This window comes from Manacus candei, unplaced genomic scaffold (assembly GCF_025592945.1).
Source record: "Manacus candei isolate 608988 ecotype Guabito, Panama unplaced genomic scaffold, ASM2559294v1 h1tg000014l, whole genome shotgun sequence".
NCBI classification, from domain to species: domain Eukaryota; kingdom Metazoa; phylum Chordata; class Aves; order Passeriformes; family Pipridae; genus Manacus; species Manacus candei.
Genome location: NW_026138062.1, coordinates 51,683,939 through 51,706,583, shown reverse-complemented (window position 1 = coordinate 51,706,583; position 22,645 = coordinate 51,683,939). Strand labels below are relative to the sequence as shown.

At 41.1% G+C, this 22,645-nt stretch overlaps 1 protein-coding gene across 1 annotated transcript in view; it reads right to left on the bottom strand.

Moving 5' to 3' along the window:
• The window catches only part of GUCY2F (guanylate cyclase 2F, retinal), a 42,739-nt gene that overhangs the window by 3,564 nt on the left and 16,530 nt on the right, over positions 1-22,645 (bottom strand). The window contains 11 exon segments of the mRNA XM_051779369.1: positions 5,573-5,664; positions 6,709-6,803; positions 8,197-8,295; positions 13,139-13,313; positions 13,397-13,589; positions 13,883-14,046; positions 16,348-16,496; positions 18,318-18,467; positions 19,837-19,993; positions 20,916-21,092; positions 22,082-22,162. Coding sequence (XP_051635329.1) covers positions 5,573-5,664; positions 6,709-6,803; positions 8,197-8,295; positions 13,139-13,313; positions 13,397-13,589; positions 13,883-14,046; positions 16,348-16,496; positions 18,318-18,467; positions 19,837-19,993; positions 20,916-21,092; positions 22,082-22,162 — 1,532 coding nt within the window.

Below are 22,645 nucleotides of genomic sequence, written 5' to 3'. Positions count from 1 at the left end.
GCTTTCAGAAGCTCTCATCTCTCAAAAGTATGGGCACATTTCCTAATGGAAATCCTATTTAACTGTCCCTAGAGATAGCCAGCTGTCTCTGAAAGCTTACCACAAATTTAAAAGCCTTTCCTGAGGGAGATCAGAGTCAAGTTTCAGCTCTTTTGTCAGTTCTGTTCTACAAATGGAAATATCTAGTCAAGTTGTCCTCCCATTCCTTACCTAAATCCTCAGCTCTGGGAACATCCTTCTCCTTTTTAGAAACATTAATCCCTGTTTATAAACTTCCTCATGAGTGCTGGAGCATTTAGGGCTCTGTCCAAAGGACTGGGAAGCCAGAAGGATATAACCCTGATGGGCTCAATGAGGAATGACTTCTGGGAATCCACAATTCAGGTGGGATTTAGCTTCCTGCCATTTGTCTCTCTGCAACAGAGATATTTTCATCTGAGCCAAATATCTTGTGTTCCCTTCTCAGCCAGTGGAGGGAAGCTGACACTGCCAGAACACAGCAGGGGTTTATCCCAAAGTAGATATCCTTTGTGAGACAGAAGATCTGCACCTAGAAATGTCTATTTCCCTGCACTGACTCTTAAAAGACGTGCAAGATGACCAGATCAGATGGAGGTAAATAACATTTAATAAGAATAAATCTTGACTGTTGGAGGAAGAAGAGGAATCTTTGTGTCCAGACCCTTTTTGCAAGCAGTAGCAAAATTCAGCCACAGGGTGAGTGTGAGTGATTTGTTCCTTGAATCCACTTGGCAGGACTCACCCACAAAGGAGTGGAGGATGTTGCTGCCTGTGTCTGCACAATAGCGCAGCAGGTTGTGACCCACAGAAGGTGAAGACCTGATCAGGGTATTTAGGGATGAAGCACAGTACGAGATTGAGGTCCACCTCCAAACATTGCTCACACAAGTATCAAATAACTATGATAATGACTTGCCTTTCATCCACAGCTCAATAACAAAAAGAAAGATCCTGTGCAAACAGAACTTGCACATCTCCTGAACTCACTAATGTCTGAGCAACTGGAGAAGTCTGGTTCTGCACCCTCCACTCCATCCTCTGTCTTTTTTAAGACAGCTGTTATTTTTCCAAGGTCCTCTCTTCCTACCACCTTGTTTCCAAAGCCAGTAGGAGAAAATCTGTAAAGTCCTGACTTTGCTTCCTTTCTGAATACTGCATTTAGGGTTTCTTGCTATCAGCACCAATTCTCTAATATTCCTGTTAATTCTTCAGAAACCTCAGCTTGCTCAAAAAGAGCTTGTTTAAAAATAAAAGCTGAAGCAACTATATCACAAGTCAGACAGTCTTGTTCAAAGGGAGATGTCACCAGCTTTCATTCCCTCTCTCCCCTCAATCAGATTTCAGAGAAAACTCTTCTTTCTCACAATCATTATGCTACAGCCATGATCAAAATATTCCTTTTTCTTTATTTTACTGCCATATTAGGAGGTCAGAAATAATTTGAAAAGAAGGGATTGATTGTGAAGCAAAAAGCATGTGTCCTAAGATTTGGTGATCAAGTCTATGAGTATGAGCCAGAGGATGTTTGGATTTCCCCAGATAGCTCTTGTTATATGTTATATAAAGTTTATCTAGGAAATATTTTGATACTGTTTCATAAGTCCAGTTGTGGAAGGCAACAGAAGTTTTTTGCTGCTGTTTGCCTCACAAGCTCTTTTATTTCTGATTTAAAAGAGCATCAGATGAAAGACTTCAAATAGGAACCTGAATAGAAATCCTTTCTCCCGGGAAGGACACATCAGCAGCAACAGCAACAGCAGAGGTTCTCTACCAATCAACTCCCATCATACCATGGTGCATCAATACAGACAGAACAATGAGAACCTTGTGCTGAGTAGAAGAAAAAGCCATGTTTTCCTAATGGGTACCTTTTTCCTGACTCATAAAAAGGTGATTCTCATTTGGTGTTGGGAGATGGATTCTTTGAGCATCCTTCATTATTTCTCACCCATTTATCTTCAAACAAGGATCTCAGTGCTTCCTCCAGGGATGATCCTCATGTATGTGAGGATGAGAGAGCCCCCAGACTCACTCCTATCCATGCCTGCATCTTCAGTTTTCAGTGATGTCTCATGTCAGGCTGCACTCATTGCTGTGAATGGTGGTGGGTTGGATAACCTATTGACCCTTCTGGACTTAAGACCTACTGCATGATTTCATATGAGGTCAGGAATCTGGGTTCGATGTTAAAAATCAAAAACTCTCATATGTGATCTACCTGGGCACTGAGTTCATAGTTAAAAACCCTTGAGAGGATCAACAATCTGTATCTTTCTTTGCTGAATTGCGTTACTTTTCCCCCTCCAGTTAACTTTCCATAACTAATTTAGAATAGTCTTAGAAAGGGAAAGTTTCTGGATAAAACTACCTGTTGGGATAGAGGACTTCTGATGCTTTTGAACACTGTATTCAGTACCAAAGCAAAGGATTTCTGAACCAGGATGTTGAACTTGGAAATTCAGAAGGCTGAGAATGTCACTTATCTCCTTGGAACAGCAAATGAACATGATCCTGGTTCTTGGTTTCGTTTTGGCTTGCTTGTTTTTTGCTTGTTTTGTTCTTCTGAATGTCATTAGCCAATGAATTTTTCCTAGTGTTAGATATTTTTTCAGTGCTTTACAAACTGCATCTGTGAGTTAGTCCAGGTCAGGCTTATATCTGCTAGTTTTGCATAAGCTCATGTCTTTTCTGCTGTTTTGGACAAGAGGAGTGCTCCACCAGTGCTGCCAAGGCTCTGCCTGTCCCAGAGCATCGTCAGCTTCAAATATGCCATATTTATATACTCGCAATTTTGTGTTTTTATCATGTCTGCTCTTCAGCTACCTAACTAGTCTCCTGGTATAGCCTTCCTCTAAACCTATCTGACTGAAATCTCAAAAAATATCTATCCTACAGGTAGTCTGCTGCTCAACTGCTTAGCATGCTTCTTTTTGCTATCTCATAATTTTCTTACTCCTCTATGTCCAATCTGCCATTATTTCCTGTGGCAGTATCAGGTGTAGGTGTAGAAATTTGCCTTGAAGCAACAAAAATTCTAGAGAGCCAACAGAACTGTGTGCCCTGTTCTATGTTATGCAAAGTTAACCTAAAGCTCCCATGAAAAGCAGGTAAAACTGAGATTTGACCAGACCTATGAAGAGGTATTTATGGTTCAAAAAGGAACTTCAAAATTTCCATCCCTAGGATGTGACCCTTAAATCCACGGCCAACAGGTTTGCAATTCCATAGTATGGACATAAGATCAAGGACAATTTAGTAACCTTCATTAGCAGGAGACACCTCTTGGCATGGCCACCAAAACTGCCCACCTGTAGATGTTTAGGCCACCTAAGTCCCAAAATAAAGTGTGAGATAAAAGCAAGTGCTCATAGATCTAATGGTAAGGGAATACCTAAGTAGAAGAGGAGTGGCCTGAGGACAGGGAGAAAAGATGAGCAGAAAAAGAATTTATTCAACTCAAAAGTCCAGAAATTAAGAAATCCTTATGAAAGTATATGAGGCCGTGACTTGAAACCACCATATTTGCCAACAAGAGAGACACAACTTCATTTTTGTGCCAAAAATTGAACCATCAAGATAAGGCTGGAAAAGTAGGACATAATGTCTGACACCTATCTGATAACAGCCCAACTGATGCATGAGGCAGTTCTCTGAATATTTGCCTTGCTTGAACAAGTAGTTACTTATTTCTGTCATTTGACATTTGGTTCCTATGGAGTATAACTTTCATTATGACACTTCACTAGGACAAATTCTGTTTTGTATAACTTCACTTTTTCCTATGATTACTGTAACATTCATTCAACTGCTGCATGGTGATCTGTGGGGACAGAGATACTGCAAAAGAACAGTGAAGATCTGTGCCTTGGGACAAGAGCAGAAGACCACCTCCCTCTCTGCAGTGCTACAGGTGAACTCTACAGAGGTTACACACAGATGTTCAAGATCTTCTGATCCTGTGCACATGGGAACATTTTTTTACTTCTCTTATTTTGTGCCTGGACCTGATTCATTTTCTGCCGTTTAAAATCCACGTTTAGAAACAGCTCAGCCCTGCATAAATTTGACTTTGGTTAACATGACCAGAGGCCAGAATCTTTGAGAGTAATGAAAAGAATCTCAATAGTCAACAGAGGCTTAAATCATGACTTCAAGATAATAAAACCAGGATGAGAAGAATCTACTCTCAAAGTAAAAGTCTAAGTGCTTCCTTGGTTGCATGGTAAGCTAGCCCATCTTGCTAATATGGCAAAATTCCTCCAAGTTTCATATTTCCCGTGAATAATGCATTATTGGTACCAACACACATTATTCAATAGCTCACTTCTGTCAAGTATTAACAGTAAAATGCCTTCAAGGCCTACAAAATATTGTCTCTCAAAATTGCCTTTCAGTAAACTTCTATTTTCACCCTGACTGAAACCCAAACAATTTTAAAATGATGTCCCCAAGTACTGTAATACTGTAAGTTCCACCTTACTCCGAGAAAGCTCTGGGATGGCTCTGAGCACATGGACTGCCCTGTATGCAGCCTCCCAAGGCGACTATAGCGTGCAGAGAGAGATAAAAAAAGAAGTCTTCATTTTGCTAAGAGGAAATGAGGTAATACTTAGAACAAGATTGATCAGGAGAAGTCAGAGCCACATTAAAACAGACCTTGTTTGTTGTCAGACATCTATCTCTGAGGTAGTCACTGTAGGATCTCTTTACAGTCAACAAAAGAGGCACCTTGCAAGGGCAATTAATCTTCTAATACAGATGTCCAAGCAAGCCAATCAAATCAGACACCCTAGCTTATATTTCTCTTTATTGACTATAAAGGGAGTCAAAACTGACTGCTTTTAATGTAGGTGACTACGCTGTTCTTGTCAAGCAAATCTGACTTCTGTTTTTTATGTCCTGACCCCAACATCCTTTCCAGGCATACAGCAAGTAACAGTTGAACAGGGAGTACTCTGTTTGCAAAGTCAGGCATGGCAAAGCTAGAAAATGACTTAATGAATTCTGTGTGATCAATCTTTGCTCACCACCAGCTGTATGGAGGCAACATCATTAAGTCTTCAGTTACCTAACGGTGCCATAATTTGTAACACAAAATCTCTTTATTTTTATATTAGAGTGAAAAGGAAGAAATATATTTATATGTTGAATGAGGTTGGTGTCTTCTGCAGGAATTTTGATGGAGGGAGAGAAAAATCTGAGTGTCACCCATACACTGATGACAGCAGAGACCTAAAAGTGTCCGTACCTGTGTGTCTCCCATATGCACACAGAGTATGAAGGAGATTAAGGAAGCAACTCCCTGGTGCTCAGTCTCCAAGGGAGTATAGGGGAGAAGCAGCAAGCTTCCATGTCACTTGGGAACTGCCACTAAGGAGAGGAGTTGAAGAAACCACATAACTTCTCAGTCTCAGTACTATGCCTGAACATACAAGTCACCTAAGGAAAATGATAGAGACTTTGCAAACAGATAACATGGAAAGACAGATATTCAGCCCGCAAACTCCAAAAAGGACCTTATAATGAATGTATTGAACAGTGATGAAGTCACACTTACCCTGGCTTTATTTCAGGAGGTTTAGGTAAGGGCTTCAGAAAGCCTTTTTTCCCAACCAACCAATATGTGTCTTCTACTCCTTTACCCTAAAATAAAATAAAAAATCCAGATAAAGAGCAGCTTTCTGATTGCCCTCTGCTCAATATGTAATTTCCTCTGGATTTCTCTGGCTTCATATATCTCCAGAAACAGACCATGGTTGGAAATTTTGGGCTGTCCTTCCAAACAGCTCAGGGATTATTTGAATTTTATTATCCTAAAGCAGGATATTCATTATCCTTATTCAAACTGTCATTTACACATGACTCCTAGTGATCTGGGTCATTGAAACTACACAATTTAACAGAAATGGGAAACTACAGGATCTCTAATCACCTTATTTGGCAGCACTAGCATTATTAATTGAGAGATTTTACAACTCTTTCTGGACTGATTATCAGAACATAACTTCCTCTCCCACCACTGATGATTTAGTTTTTAAGGTATGATACATCTGGTGAACTGTAGGTATCTGTATCAGAGTCAATCACCCTTGACTGAAGAAGTGGAGGAAACATTCATCTTCACATAAACTGGACCCTGACAGTACGTCAGGTTAATAATTTTCTGAAGTGCCAATTTATCTCCACTAACTGTGTAAAGGTTTCTTTCCACTGACTAAACCTGGAATAATTACCTCCAATCTCCACTTGCAGACATATGAACTCAGATGAGATGAATCCACTTGTCACGAAAGATTGTTGAGGGCCTGAGGCCGTATTCAGAGCTTTAATTCTAGGTTTTTAAGGCAAATAAAGATTCTAAGTCTGTCTATTAACTATGTAAGGGTAGAAATGATGGTTGAATTATTTAGTACTTTCTTGTTTGGACACTGTGAGAAGTAGTAGCTTCTCTTAAGGTGGACTAAATAGAGTACTAAATAAATACTTATATCCAGCGCATACGGCTGATTGCTCAATCCCACAGTGCTTCAATAACCACCTCATGTACTGAAACAACTGGAAGGGACAATTTTGGAAGGATTTAGCAGAAGAGTGGTGGATGAAGGCCAAACAAGACCTTACTATGTAAATTCTCTAAACAAGAAGACTCCCTTGTGAAGTGCTTCGCACAGCCCCGGCCCTTCTTACCCTCAGTTCTGTTTTCCCTCTAGGTATGATTTCATAGCCTTCATTCAGACTCCGAAGTGTATCCACTGTACTTTGGCTGACATGAATTCTGTAAGCTGGGAACAGAAAGCAAACCAGCTGAATCACTGTGCTGCACACAGGCTGCAAATTCCCCACTGCTTCATACTGATGAGTAAAAGTGCTCCAAAGCATGCAGGTGTGTAGCTGGTGTAGCTGTGTGGTGCTCCTCTACATAGAGTTCAATGCTGACTGATGGATCCTTTCAGGCAGGGCTGTAACAAGCGCAGGGGCAGAGGAGATCCACACTGGGGGCTTCCTGCAGATGGATACCAAACACACTAACTGCAGAAGCCCAGTTCAACAAAGACAGTGATTTTCCAGTGACATTGTCAGCTGGATTGCTGTTTTATCTATTGCCACAGAATAACTAGGGAATGGGAAAAAAAACCCTGAAATAACTAACTGTCCTGCTCCAGACACCCAGCATAAATAGAAAGTTGGGATGAAGAGCAGAGAGATGGAGTTTGCAAGGGAACATAAAGAAAATGAGGCTATGCAACTAGATCTGTCTGGGCTTTCAGTAATTGATTCCACCCAGAGCTACCATTAAGTCTGTGAACAAAAAGGGCAAAGGTGGAGAACCTTACTGAATTCCCAACTCTCCCAACTTGTTTTACAGCCCTTGCTGGAACTCCCTGAAATTTGTTATTGTTATGCTGGTGTGAACAAGCCAGGCAATGTTTCTAAAACTTTTCTTTCAAAGAAAAGTTCAAAGATACTTTTCTTTTTTGTTTTTATTAAACTTTTATTTCAATTGTGTCAGTCAAATTCCCTTCCCCCTTGAATGATGGGGGATGAGCCGATTAATTTTTTTTTTGTATAATAATCTAAAAGAAGAACATCAATTGGAGTATGTAGAGGAAGACCTCATAGCTATGAGCTACATTTCCTGAGAGACTAACCTACAGTTTTCCTGTTGTTAGTTATGTATATGCATTTCTACTAATGTATAACAATGCTCTTGTATCTGCAGTGCTCCTGCTGCCTCCATCTCAGCGAGACTTTCTACAGCCAAGGGTATGATGGAAGCAATGTCCTTGTGTGCTTCAACCCTTGCTTTGTACTGGTCGTGACAGGTAAATGCATTATTTTACTGTGCAAGAACAGCTTTGAATTAAGGGTTCTCAACACTGACTGAAAGCAAGATGCAACCTATGTCAGAGAAAACTAGGGCAAGATTCATGTTGATTTTAGTTGATGGCATTCAAATTAGAGGACTGGAGATGGAAGGCAGGGTCTTGAAGGTAGAGTCGTAAAGGCTGACCTACAATTGCAAAGTTGATGCCCTGTCCTTCAGGCTGCTTTGAATTTTGTCATTTGACTTGCCCTTTTTCAGTTGCAATGCTTATAATTATGGATGTGCATTTCTTCATCTCTCTTGAGAAGTTAGTTCAGCCACCCACCCCAGGGACTGTCCCAAATACTCACGCAGGCCAGTGGACTCCATCCGTGACGCCGTGTTCACCGTGTCTCCAAAGAGGCAGTACCGTGGCATGGTCAGCCCCACCACGCCTGCCACACAAGGCCCTGAAAGACACATCATTTGTGTAACCCAGATGGTACTGCACAAATCTTGGGGCTCACTGACAAACAAATCTCATCCTCTCCTCTGATACCCAAAAAGCCACTTGTAAATACAGAAGAAAAGTTTTTAAAAGATCTCACTGATCTTAGTGCTTGCTATAAGCAATCAAGAATCAAGCACTGGTCTGGATTGCACACTGGTGTTTTATGCCTGAGAAAGGTCATGCGTGGTAGGACCTCAGTTTACCATCATCTGGGATAAGTTTGTCCAGAGTTCACGGAAACTCAAGGACTACCATAATCTCATTTTAAAAAGACCTTTTTCCATGTGAGAAGATGAAAGTTCAGATCCTGTGATATGCTCTGTATCACAATGAAACAGGATTAAAAATCAGCCTTGGAAGCCCAGAGCTGCTGGCAGCACTCTGGACCACCCTGTGCCCCCTCCTGGGAAAGGAAATCATCATTAGCTTGCCTTTCTAGCCAAAACCTGTTTTTTTTCTTTTATTTCATTCTTTGTACAAAATCCATTTCACTTCCAAAGTAGCTTCCAAAGAATCGATGCCAAGTTCTCATGGAGACGTATGTGTGCAGGATTCACAAGAACATGCACACACTGAGAGATGAAATGTGTGACAGACAAACACCGTAGACAATTGTCATCCACGGCACATGGCTTAGATAATGTTTAGACTGCACTCTGAAAGATAAGACGCTAAATTTCATCACCCACAATATAAAATATCAGGCCTGCAAAATAAAAGCAATGTAAGGAGATGTGGGGTTTCTTGCAAAGAAAGGACAGGAGGCACTGTATTTTCCATTAGATGCATTTATGAGATATGTCTTTGCCTTTTCAATGTCTTGATCCTTCTGAGTTAAGATTTAGTATAACTGTTATCTCGGAAATCTTTTGCCATGCAAGTTTACAAGAGATGGGAACATTGTACATCATCAGCAGTACCTGAAATGATGCTATAGATAAGGTTGTATGTTAAAGTGTGGGGGTTTTGCGGGTTAAATTATTTGTTTTTAAAACAGTAACAAATATAATTGTAGCCTAATTTAGAAGCGATCAGGTACTTGTTTTAGTACAATGTTACTTTACTGCGATTTTAGCCTTATTTACAAAAATTGATTCTTTCAGATACATCTTAAGGACAATGAAACTCCATAGCTGAAACCTACAGGAAACTTTGCAAGAACCCCTATTGTTGTAACCTCTGAAAAGTTGTTGCTGCACAAAGTTACCAGATTTTAATATACTTTATGAGGATGCAAACTGAGAGGTGAGACAGATTTTAACTCTTACCTGATGAAGCACTGCTAGATTAAATATCAAAAAAAAAAAAGAGACAGGAAGAATGGGTCATACCAAAAATGTTACAAGGATTTAAACAGCATATCTGGATCAAACACAGCATGCAGAGACTGATAGAAATCATAAAAACCTAATTTAAGGTTTGGGTTTTTTCAACCATCAACAAACTTTGGACAAGACGCTGTTCCTCAGAATACCTTCCAATTTAATTCCCATCCTTATTGGTACATTCTAATTTGTTTCAAGCTTTTCAGGAGAGGAGCTATATCCATCACAGGAAGTCTTTTCAGGTTTTAGTCTATAGGCACTTCTGTAGCATAACTGTAAGGGCACTGTTGAGACTTCTGGGTCAAGGACCTAACGCTTACCTAAGTGGTCTTTAATCTGTGCATACTAATGTGACATATACATAAAAAAGGGTCTTGTTGGAGACTTTTTAATTCACGCTTCAATAAGAGTTTTCCCTGAGAAAACACTTTCTCAGAAAGCATCACCTCTCTTTTTCTTGTGATGATGACATGACAGCAGCAGCCAGAAATCTCAGTAAGGAACAAAGCTCCTTCTGTAGTAGGTGTTGCAGGGACACAAAAAGATGGTTCCTGTCAAAAAAAACAGTCCTCACTGAAGAGGATTTGATTCCATCTTAAGAAGCACAAGTAAAGGGAGTCAAGCTTCTACTGCTGTCGGTGGAGACAGGTCATCTGGTCAACTGAGCTGTGAGAGCCTTTCTATTCCTGCACCTGAACAGTTCTCCAGGGTTCACTTATGTGTCCTCAAAAAGAATGCAGGCTCCCTAAAAACCCTGGAAATACCTCCATGTGGGTGCCTAAATTCAGGTTTCCTACTCAGTCAGTGCAATCATCTAGCCATTTCTGAGAACCTAGGAGAGGTCAGATTTTTAGGCTGAGGTACCTATGCAGGAAATTCCTAGTTCAAAACCAACCCTACGGCGTAAGCATTCCCAAAAGACTTCTCTGTGTTGAAAGCATCTAAGACTTAATTCACTCACTGCCTTCACTGCCTGGGTGTGTTCTCCCTTGTCTAGACAGCTTCAGTAAAAGGCTAGTAAAAATTTCCAGTGGTAAATCTCCCACAGTAACCAGTTTCAGAGGAAACCAGACACCCTGTGATGAGAATGTAATGGCCTAGTTATTTAATTACATAGGTTCACAGGTTTGCTTTGAAATGGCTCTTTGCCAGGGCTTGCAAGGATCAGTTAATGAGAGGTTCTGGCTAATACTCTGCAACAACCATCAGTGGTGCTGCAAAGTACAGGGCTGACTGCCAGAGAGCCTGACCGATAAACAAATATTCAGCCTCAGCGGAAAAGCTTGTCCTCTCACCACCACTCTCCCCAGCTGTCCAGCTCCAGCCCAGATATGGATGGCATGGAAACAGCTGAGTCAGCTGAGTTATCCTGGACATGCAGTGAAGTCAAGAGTGGAGAGACAAGATTCCAGGATTCATTTAAAGCAGGGGAGAAACTGCAGACCAAACCTTGGTCTTCTTGTCCACTTTGCATCACCCATGCATTGCCATAAGTGGACCATGGACATGGGCCAGGAGAAGTTTCCAGAGGTGCAGCTCTCCATTGGGGTTGAAAGGACATGGGCAGCCCATGCCCAAGTTGCATTTATTGCTTTTTCAAAGAGGTGATCATGAGCTTTTCTTGACACCACTTTCCAGAGAGCAGTTGAACTGCACAACTAGGGGTCACACCCATTCTCCATCCTTTCCAGTACAGTGAAAGTGTCAGCCAAACTCTCCTCTCCCCCAGGTGCCTCCTCAATGCTTTCATGATGCTGATGATTCCCTCTTCATGCTTCTTTTCTCAGGAGAAATAAGGTCTAAGGTTAATCAAACTCTGCTGTCAGCTCAGTGGCTCAGAGAGCTGGTTTGCTTTGGAACATGGATTTGTGGCTGCTCCCATGACAGTACGATGCTGCCAGATCTGTGCAAAACAAGATCTGATTCCTGCTTCTTTAGAAAGAAAACACCAACTCCTCCCCCTCTTCCTCTCACACCCAATACAACAATTCTTAGCAATTTTGCATTCCAGCTACCTAGAGTTCATAAAATCAAGAAAAAATATAACTACCCCCTGTACATATCACCTAGGGATAGATTTTTTGGCATACTGTATGGAAGACACATTGCAGACCTGCTGTCAACAGGCAGCAGCAGATGTTGCACATCAATTTCCTCTCTTCCCATGTTGAAAATGTGCTCCTTGTGCTCCAGAGACTCCTGTTCTGGGCAAGACAAGCCTGGGCCATAGTCTCACGTAATTTCTGATAGAGTATTAAATACACAGTGCTCCTGCAATCATTCCTTTAACACTTCAGACTTCTGTGAAAGGCCAGCTAAGGCTCCCAAACTTCAAAGAAAACAGCAGGGAGATGAGTTTTAAACAGATATCCCCAAAGGAAGATCTTGCAAGGTCTAGGAGATATGAAACATTAATCTTAACTCTGCTCAAGTCACAGGTCTGTTCTTTGGATATTCTGGGTGAGATACTTCCTTTCTTCTCCTTCTGCCTCCCAACATGTATAACAGAAACCAGAATACTGACATCTGTAAAATGCTTGCATGACACAGTTGCAAAAATGTCGACATTATCAGATAGGTAGGAGGATTAAACCTCCTGTAATATTGGGTGAGATTCCTGGGCAGTCTTTTTCATTGTTTGGCTTCCCACAATGGGCATTACCTGATACTCTAGAGGAAGAGGTGAGAAGTCTGGTAACAAACAGCTGGGAAAAATCTATTAGTGGATGACTACAAAGTGTATAAAATTATGAAGGTTCATATCTCTTGTAAAAATATTGATTCCATGATAATAGCAGATATATTTTCCTACATTTAAAAATCATATTTTTGCCTATGTAATGGCAGTCTTGGGTTTTTTGGGTTTTTTTTGGTTTATTTTGGAGTTTAATTATATTTTTAGATATATAAAAGAAAAGAACTTTCTCTTTTCTTTTAAACAAGCAACTTTTCTGTTAATTTACTAGATTACAACTTCTACATTAGAGATAATTTGTTTTCTTTATAACATAACTTTTTCTTAAGATCTGTATCATATTTTTCTTCCAGTATGTCCTACCTGTAATAAATATCACCAAATTTTTTATTCTTTCACTTTATATGCCAGTTTTTCTGTGCTTTTTAATTTCAGAATAGAGTAGACATCACTGGATGTCTTCGTATCCCACCACTGAAGATCCTATGGCACATCAAAGATCTATCTGTCCAATGAAACCCTTGTGACTAATAATCTGGATGCAATTCCTAACTGGGACAGAATACACAATTTCTCCCTGAAATGATACTTAGCCATTCTCCTCCACAAACCCTCTTTGGGTTTTGTGTTTCCATTTTAATGCCCCTGTTGATATGGAAGATTTTAACATGTCTTTTAAGAGTGTTTTCTGGGGGGCAGGAGCGAATAAAGCATTTGAAGCTGGAAATACAATTGTGAAGGAGTTCTTTGATGTTCAGGTGCAGGTGGGTGCTGCTGCTTACCTGTGTGCAGCCCAATTCGTATCCTGAGGGGAATGTCTGGCATATGCCTCATTTTGAATGTTCCTACTGAACTGAGGATGTCCAAGGACATGTTGGCTATCTCAGCCGCGTGCTTATTGCCGTTCCGTTTTGGTAGTCCTGAAGCAACCATGTAGGCATCACCAATTGTCTCCACCTAGCAAATACCATTACATTAAAAAAATAAATTAAAAAATTGGAAAAGATGGAAAGGAGACATAGAATAAAACTACTTCTCACCTTGTAAACATCATGATTTCCAAGAACAGCATCAAATAGTGTGTAAAGGTCATTCAGAAGGTCAACTACTTCAATGGGCTCACTGAGGGCTGAAATGGATGTGAAGCCCACGATGTCACTGAAGTAGATAGTCACCTGGTCAAAATACTCCGGTTCCACAGTGCCACCAGTCTTGAGGGCTTCTGCCACTGATCTGAAATAACACCAGCAAAGTTGGCAGGGCACAAACCCTTTTCTGCTGCATGCCCAAGAGCTCAGACTCTTTTGTCCTACATGTTCAGAGTATCTTTCACTAAATACAAAGTTCTATATGGCTGTAACAAGTACTGATTAAAGTTTCTTACTTTGATTGGAAGGTGCTGGCCAAAATTAGAGGTCAGCTGTACAGTGTTGCTCACTTCTGGGGAAGATTTTTATCCAGTCAAGCTATGGGTTATTTGGTTTGGTTTGGGTTTTCTTTATACCACCTAAAGTACCAGTACTTACGGGGGAAGCATTTGTGACAGTAGTTTTTCTGTCTTCTGTTTTTCAATTTCTAGCTCTTCGGTCCTCTCCCTGATTAAATCTTCCAGGTTGCTTGAGTATTGCTCAAGCATCCTGAGCATTGAGTCAATGATATTGGTCTTTTTCCCTTTGTTGATTGTTTTGAACTGGAAAATAAAACTGTAGAGTTATTTGTCCATCTTATTACACCACTGTATCACTCTGAGTTTGGAAAGGAATGAAAAGCAAACACTTATTTTCAAGGTTCAGTGCTAAGGACTGGCTTTATCAATGGGAAAAGTTCAACAATAAAGGAAAAAGGCAAATTAGAAGGTGAATTTGCATCAGTAGCTATGGAAGCTGCCCAGGAGTAGCATGTTGCTCATCTATGAACTTTCAGTGACAGTTCCCTTACATCACCTTACAGTAGTTGTCGACATCGTTGTTATGGAGTCTTATCAGGCTGCAGGTTTGCAACCCCATTTATCCCATGACCAATCTTTAGGGTGACTTGCAAATCTTTGCATTCAGAGGTACAAATTTCAGCGTATTAGGAACACTTACAGCCTGCTTACATGTTGCTGGACTTAAATCCAGCTTTACACTCTGGCATGTATGTGTACTACCACCTCCATTCTCTATTATTGTTGTGATTTCTCTTCCTGACCTGAAGTTGAATCTCTGGAACCTTTGGATAATTTGTGGCTTCTAGAGCTGCCTTAGATTCAACAGTGGAGTCACTGGGTCTAAAATTGTTCCCAGATTTATAGAACCAAAAGGTAAAAATTATGGATGTTTGTTTACTTGGTGTTAGACCAAGCAAATCAGTAGATCAGTAATTATTGGGTCAGAACCACCTTCTGGGGGAGCATGTGTGTTGGGGGAAGGGCTAGGCTAGGCCTGCAGGCACATGATCTGCAGGCCCATGGCAGGAAGGCACATGTAAGGCCTGTAGCCAACACGGCTGTGCCCATGAAGAGCACAGGGCAGGACCGAGACCCAAGTGGCTGGGCTGTCAACCAACAAGGCCTGCCTGGTAGCCTGCCCACACCACACCCCCTGGAGCCCCTGATTGGCTGCAGAACCCCTGCCTTTGGCTAGGAAGACACTCGAGTGGTCAGTGAACCAAAGGTCCTGCCTAGAGAGAGGGGCCACAGTAGATAAAGAGGCACGCATAAGGTCTCCATCTTGCCTGGTCTCCTTGAAGTTGTCAACATGTGATCTTCCAGTGGTAACTATATTTTTCTCTCTTTATTCTTTCTTCTCTTAATCTCTCTTCCTTTACTCTTTTCTTCCTCTTGTGGGTAACTTAAACACCTATTTTCTGTATTTCTCTTAAGTTGTGGGTATCTCATTTAACTTGTATAGGGTTTTGGGATTGCTGGGTGTAACAAAAGTTCTCTACTCTATAACAAGTCCTAGTAGCCTGTTGTAATACTTTTGTGAAGTTGCATGTAATCTCTGTAAACCCCTTTTTGCCAAAATGCCTATTTTCTCACCAAATTAAAAAAAAAAGTCTCTTAGAGAAAAGTGTGTAGTCTTTTCTCCGGACATGAACTCAAAGTGTCAAAGAACCAGAGTTGGTTGCAAGAATTCATATGGACAAAATCTCTTGAAGTCTAAAATCAAAGTGTGCACCCAGTAAAGCTAGACTGGGGTTTAACACTTGGTTTGAGGAAATGGCTTCAAGTTGTGTCAAGGAAGGTTTAGATTGGATATTAAGAAAACTCTTTTTTCCCATAAAGGGTTGTAAAGCATAGTGGCAAACTGCTCAGGGAAGTGGCGGAGTTACCGTCCCTGGAGTGTTCGAAAAACTTGTGGATGTGGCCCTTGAGGACGTGGTTTAGTGGCAAACATAGTGGTGGTGCTGGGTTGGCAGTTGGACTTGATGATATTGAAGATCTTTTCCAACCTTAAGAAATCTTTGATTCTATGACCTTATAAGGACATAGGAACTGCACTACTGGATCAGAAAGGGGACTTATTTTGCCAGTACCTGCCCATGAGACTGGCCAGTAACAGATGACTAAGAAAGCTTTTCAAACTGAGATCAAGTACAGTCATATTTCCCTGGGATGTTCTCCCATCCTCCACCAATCTGGAGTTGAGAGACCTCCTATGCCAAACATTGTATCGTTGTGTTTAACAATCTTTGGTAAATTTTCCTTTTCCTCACCTTTTAAACACTTTGGCAGATTAAAAAAAAAAAAAAAGGAAAAGATATAAATGTGCTATTAAAATTTACAAATCATTGATCTCCATGAGACAATCTGTGAAGGTACACTGCAGATGTGAAGACATCAAGCCCATGTCCAGGCTGCTTCACCACCTCAAGGTCAGGACAAGTCTAGGGCTCTTCCGCTTCTTCATTCTTTAATAACTCAGTTAAAGAAAAAAACCCAAAACAACAAAACACTTCCCTGCCAAGTACAAACAAAGGAATTACACCTACTGCTGTATTCACCAACCTTATGAAATATCTCCTCAAAGGTTGGACGTCGTTCAGGGGCTTCAGCCCAGCATTGCTTCATTACCTGGAGGCACGTCAGGGGGGCCACCTCAGGGGCTATGTTTGGGCGACACAGAGGAGGGGGCTTCTTCACTTTCTTTATAATTTCTGTGACAAAGAGAAGAATGGGAAGCATGTTGTGAGATGGAGGGTCTTGGTAGGGGCAAAAGACTTTTCACCTGTCCCTTGCTTGCTTCTTCAACCGTTACTGTTATTTCTCAGCACCCAATGTCTGTGCCAAATGAAGTTGGAGGTTTCTGCTTTACTCTGTCAGGAGTCTCTTGAAGGATTTAAAAGAGATTCATCTGCTTTCTTGTCCCTGGAGAACCAGGTTATGAGCAATAAAGTGGTTGGATGGGGGAAGAATGTGTGACAGATGGATGTGTGAGCCTGCAGGCGTGTGTTTAATGAAATTCCCTCTGACTCTCTCCACTAGGATTGGCAGTCTTCTAAAACAGCAGAGGTTTATGGCTGAGCCCAGACAGGAAGAATAGCAGCCTCTGACACTTCATGATTAGCTGGTAACCAGTATGTAGGAGGTTATGTGAATGGAAACAGTGGAAACAATATTAAGGGGGAGAGTTTGGGTTCAAAACATCTGGGAAATTATGCCCTATCTAGAGGTGAAATGAGACTAACACGGAACTGGGCTTGGGCTTTTAAGCCCTGAGAAGTCAGTCCCTAAAAAAAAATCCACCAAAGTTTTTTTATTGGGAAGTTTCATTTTGTGTAGTGCAGAGCAGTCAAATGGAGAGAAAACCACTCTCTCTGGCAGCAGCTCTGCATTTCCACAGCTGTTGCTGTGAGTATCCAAAGCTTTTCAGTGTTCACAGTTTACTTTAAGGCTCTTTGGTTCATCCCACCAGTCTCCACCAAATGAACTAATCGAAGCACCCAGCCCACATAAGTCGACAGGCAGCCAAGGCAAATGAAAGCCCCTTGAGGATTAAAACGCAATGAGTAGAGATCCATCATTTTATCAGGTTAGGAAATTGGACTGAACTGTGTTCATATTGCTGGAGATTCTGCAGGGGAACAAGAGCTAATTACATCATAGGCTATATCATAGGTCCAGCTCTGATTTGCAGGGTGGGATACATCATAATCATCATTGTCATTGCATTGTTGTAGCATCTTCAGACGCAACAAGGTCGAGGCCCTGTTTTTTCAGGCACTGAAGTGGCAGATACTGAATGGCCATACCCTATTTGGTGACCACCCAGCTTAAAACATGTTGAGAGCAGGTTGTCACTAAAATCAGCTCAATTTAGATTGTTCTCAGTCCCTCCCTGTTCAACTGCTTGTAACGTGACCCAGACTGCAGTGACTTTACTCTTTCCACGCATGCACAACATGGTTGCAACAATGAATTGTTCCCAAGGAGCTTATATCTCTGCTATTTCTGATAGAAGTCACCTTATATATAAGTAAAATGTTAATGACATATCTCTTCAAACTCTGTTGAAGAGAGAATCTCTTTAAATGGGGAAGAATTAAGGAAAAATAGATGGGCAGGTGGACAAAATAGGATGTTGGCAAGGGGTCCAGCTCAAAAACTTCAACCCCCATGATGCACATAAAAATGGGCTGTCAAATGGGAAGTTAAGGAGTGGGAAGCTATGGAAAATTCTACCATCAGATTTCAACCCATACTGCAAAAAGTCGGAGTTTGGACAGGGAACTGGAGGTGCTGCAGTGGCCTACTGAGGCCGACCCTGAAGCATCTTAAGGGGTACCCAGAGCCCCAAGGCTGTGATCAGAAATACAGTTTGATGTTTATTATGGATATTTTGTTGAAAACAAGCTTTCGTCACTGAGAAAAGTCATGAGATTGATACATTATTTCCATATTAATGTTTTAACCCAGGGGCTTGACCAGACTTTTTCTGAGTGCTCTGTCCAAAGCCTTAAAAATATACTGTTGCTTACCTTCAGCTGAGAGTTCTGATGTGCAGTATGGTGGACCCCGAGCAACCACTTCTTGTAGGATGATTGCAAAGCTGTAAATGTCCCCTTTGAATGTGCCTTTTCTGCGCATGTCTGGGTCCCTCAGTAACTCAGGAGCTGTCCAGAGCAATTCTAAAAAATTCCAGAGCGTCACGTTTCTTACACTTGAGCTCAGACTCTTGCAAAGTAAGTGCTTAAAGGAATACCTTATTTCAGTCATTTGAGGAAAGGTTGGAAAGTCCTTCATTACTTACTGGACCAAATCTTTTACTTCTTGTGATGTATTAGAAATATTAAACTTCCATCCTGATAAAAAAATTGAATTTTCCAGATTTCACTCTACATTTAAAAAAAAAAGGTTCAGTACCAACAAATTTTATCACGTAACACCAGCCTTGAACTTCAGTGTAAGAAGTCATCTCACCATTGCCAAAAGGTTTAACTATTTTTTTTTTATTATTATTATATATCCTTGAGACAAAATGTTGGCACTGAAGCCTGGATTTCTTGTTACTGTTGTTGCTCTTTTAAAAAGCAAACAATTAATACCATTATTTCTGTAGTACTTCTTAGATGAAAGTAGTTTCTACAAAAGCAGTTCGTGACAGTCTGAAGCACAATCAGTCTTTGTAATCCAACAGTTCAAGTGATGAAGAAGACAGCTGTAAAACATATCCAGCCTCATCAAGAAATTAATCTTGAAACTGTGCTATTGTTACCCTGGTAACTGTGCATTCTGAATAATGGGAATAATGAACATTTCAACTACTGCAAATATGTTTAACTTCTGTAAGGGAGGAGAAGGTCTTCTATCTGGTAACTGCCCTATCCGAGACACTGGAAATGCGTAGGCATCAAATCCCACAACAGAAGGATCAAAACACTACCTACTACTTGAAACCATGTTTCAAGAATAAATTGAGATATCAGAGGAATCCCAAAACAAGGGGCATGTGAAAGAAATCCTGTCAAAGTCTCCAGACCTGGTCCCATGAGATGTTCTTCCTAAGTGGTGGGATTCTCATGAGATAGCCTTTGGTAATTGGCATGTAGAGGACCTATTTCAAAGACATCTGCATCATTTTGTGTTTCAGATAGCTTCTTTTAACAAAAAGGCTCTTTGCATGTGGGTTAGTGTAAAACTTCAAATATAGGACTGGGTCTAAGTATGTGAAGCCAATTCTATTGGTCACAGAAATTCAGTACTGATAAGATTTCAGGGACAGTTAAATCCTTCTCCAATTGCAATAAGCTTACATTCTGTCACAACTTACAATAAAATCTATTTTCTTTACAATGACACTCTGTTATTCACATTTAGGAAGTCTGAAAAAAACTTAGCTTATCCTTTCGTATAACAATGACATACAGGAAACAAGATGTCATGAGATTGAGCATGTAAATCCTTACGTGGCCACTGGCCTGAAATTGTATTAGGACAAACATTTGTTAAATCAGTGGAAAAATATTTCTGAAAAGAATATTTCTTCATGTCACCTACCTTCTGGGGATGGCTGAATATAGGGGCATTTCTGTGCTTCTAAGAGCTCGTTATAACCATAGTCGGTGATCTTCAGCACAAACCGGCCATCCACAACACAGTTACGAGACTTGAGACGTCCATGGGCAAAATCTCGGTGATGCAAATATCTAATTCCCTATGAAACACAGAAAAAACCCAAGGCTGTTCCTTAGGATTTATATTATTAATCAGCATTCAGAGACACCAAGCCAGATTGTCACCTTAGATGGCATCGGATACAGCATTGACTTTATGTCAAATGCAGTCATGATCAAACCAATAAAGTACGAGGGAGGTTCAGAAATGGATTAGGAACATGAACTAGGTTGTCTGCACCCTCAACTAATATTGGAAAGGTCTGACAGTTTTAGGAACAGTCAGATGCCTCCCTCTGTAGCCTTAGGACTCGGTGCACTCGTAAGTTTCATTTTTAGGCAAGGGTAAGAAGGCGGGCACAAGTAGTACTCAATGGTTAGGCCAAAGGAAGCCATGAAGAGCTGGATGCCCTTATCCAGCTCCCTGCAGGAGGTTCAGAAGGTGGATCACAGGCTGCAAGAATTGTTCTGGCAGTCTACCCTCTGAACACTGTGTGTCCCAGATTAGTAGTTTTCCATTATGGGATGAAAACACGTGGGACATGATTGGAAGAATATGAACACTCTACTAAAGTGACCATATGTGCAGACATCCTGTGGCAGGGGATGGACACTGGTTCTATGGTGGATGCATTTCTGATTTGCAATAAGATAGGGCCTTTGAAAAGTATGAATTTGTCACAAAATTCTTTGTTCTAGGTGATCAGTTGCAGCCTGATGTGTAGTTTTAACCTCTTATCCTGATGTGTGGCTGTAGTCCTGTTACCCAAAATAGTTAATTTCTCTCAGATAGTAACAAAATAAGGGTAAGAGTTCTCCATTAAAGATGCTGTGTATCGGTATAATTGCATTCACATTGGTTTTCCCTGCATTACTATAAAAATCCCAAAGTTCTGGATCAAATAGCTCAGTCAATATAAAAGTCACATGCAGATCATGCCTCAGCAGGAGTAATGGACTTACTTTAATTAGATCCATCACAAGAGAGGACTTGAACATCCAGTCCAGTTTCATATCTTCATTTCTCAGCAAGTCCTCCAGGCTTCCTCGGGAGCAGTACTCTGTCACTATGGCAAAGATGCCACAGTCAGAGAAAAAGCCCAGGAACAGATTCACATTTTCATGACGCAGATCTTTCATCTGAAACAAGACAGTGAATCACAGCTAGTCCAAGTCAGCCAGATATCTACTTAGCAGCTTCTTGATATCATTAGATGTCCTTGTACTCCCAAACAACCTTACATACAAGGATGGGGAAGCAAACAACCTTTTTGGTGGTTATTTTTGGCTACTCAGTGCTCTTTTCAAGCTTTGCTTTCCTTTGTCTATCCATTAAGACAAAGAAAGAAAGATAGCAAAAGCAAACTGGACAGAAATTTGTTTTCTCTTTAGACAGGCCGGATTGAATCTTTCAATAGGCCAAAATGGCTTTGCTGGGGTAGATTGAGTTCAGCATGTGGCATCTCGCTCTGGGTCTGGTCTGATTTGGAAAGCAATTCCATACTTGAGGGTCCAAAGTTATCTGTCAACACTGCCTTTGGAGACATGACCTGGTAAATTTGTTGTATTTATATGCATTAAAATGCCACTGCTATGTTAGCGATAGCTGTCAAAAACTAATGGCCTTGGATTTGGAAAATAAATATATTTTCTTGTCATTTGGTAACAATAATAAGATTTAAGACTAAAAGTCAACTTCCAACAGGCATCTTGGATGGAGACACAAAGCAAATACCAGAGAAATGCAAAACTGTCTCTGTGTCACACTGTCAACATATAACACATGAAAGTGTCTACCAGTGCCTCACACCGCACAGGGATGAGCTCCCCAAACCACTCTGCCTTTGCAGGCAAGGTCATTTGGAGGATTCATCGTACATTTAGCATTGAAGTGGCAGGTCCTGGGTGAGGTTTTGCAAACTGCTGACTCTGATATATTGATCATTGGTAAGTTTGTCAGATGCAGTCATGCGTGGTCCATTCTACCAGGTTGGACAAGACTCATTGACAACCATGATGTGTGATTCAATAGATAAACAGGAGACAAGGAGAATAAGAACACCCTGAAGCTGCAAAAGTCCCCCCAGAGAAACCTTCCCTCCACACATCTCTTTATCTCCTGTTCCTACCTTCCTTAAGATGCTGGTGGAGCTTTGCCGCAGATTGTGAATCACTCCCGTCTCAAATTTTTTCAGCCACACCCAGTCTCCCTGTCCATAATCACAGAATCACAGAATGGGTAAGGGTGGAATAAACACTGATGGAAAATCTAGTCCAACCTCTGTGTTCAAGCAGGGTCATCCTAGATCACATGGCACAGGATTGTGTCCTGACAGTTCTCGAATATCTCCAGTGAGGGAGACTCCACAATCTCTCTGGACAACCTGCCCCAGTGCACAGTAACTCACAGAGTAAAGAAGTTCATAATCAGATGGACCTTCCTGTGCATCAGTTTTTACCCGTTGCTTCTCGTCCTATTGTTTGGCACCACCAAGAAGAGCCTGGCTTCATCCTCTTGGCACCCTCCCTTGAGATATTTGTACACACTGATGAAGTCCCCTCTCTGTTGTTGCTTCTCAAGGCTGAACAGGTTCAATTCCCTCAGCCTTTCCTCATAAGAGAGATGCTCCAGTCTCCTAATCACAGTACAGGTGGATGAATGATAGAGCAAGTCTCTGAGCAACAGCTAACAT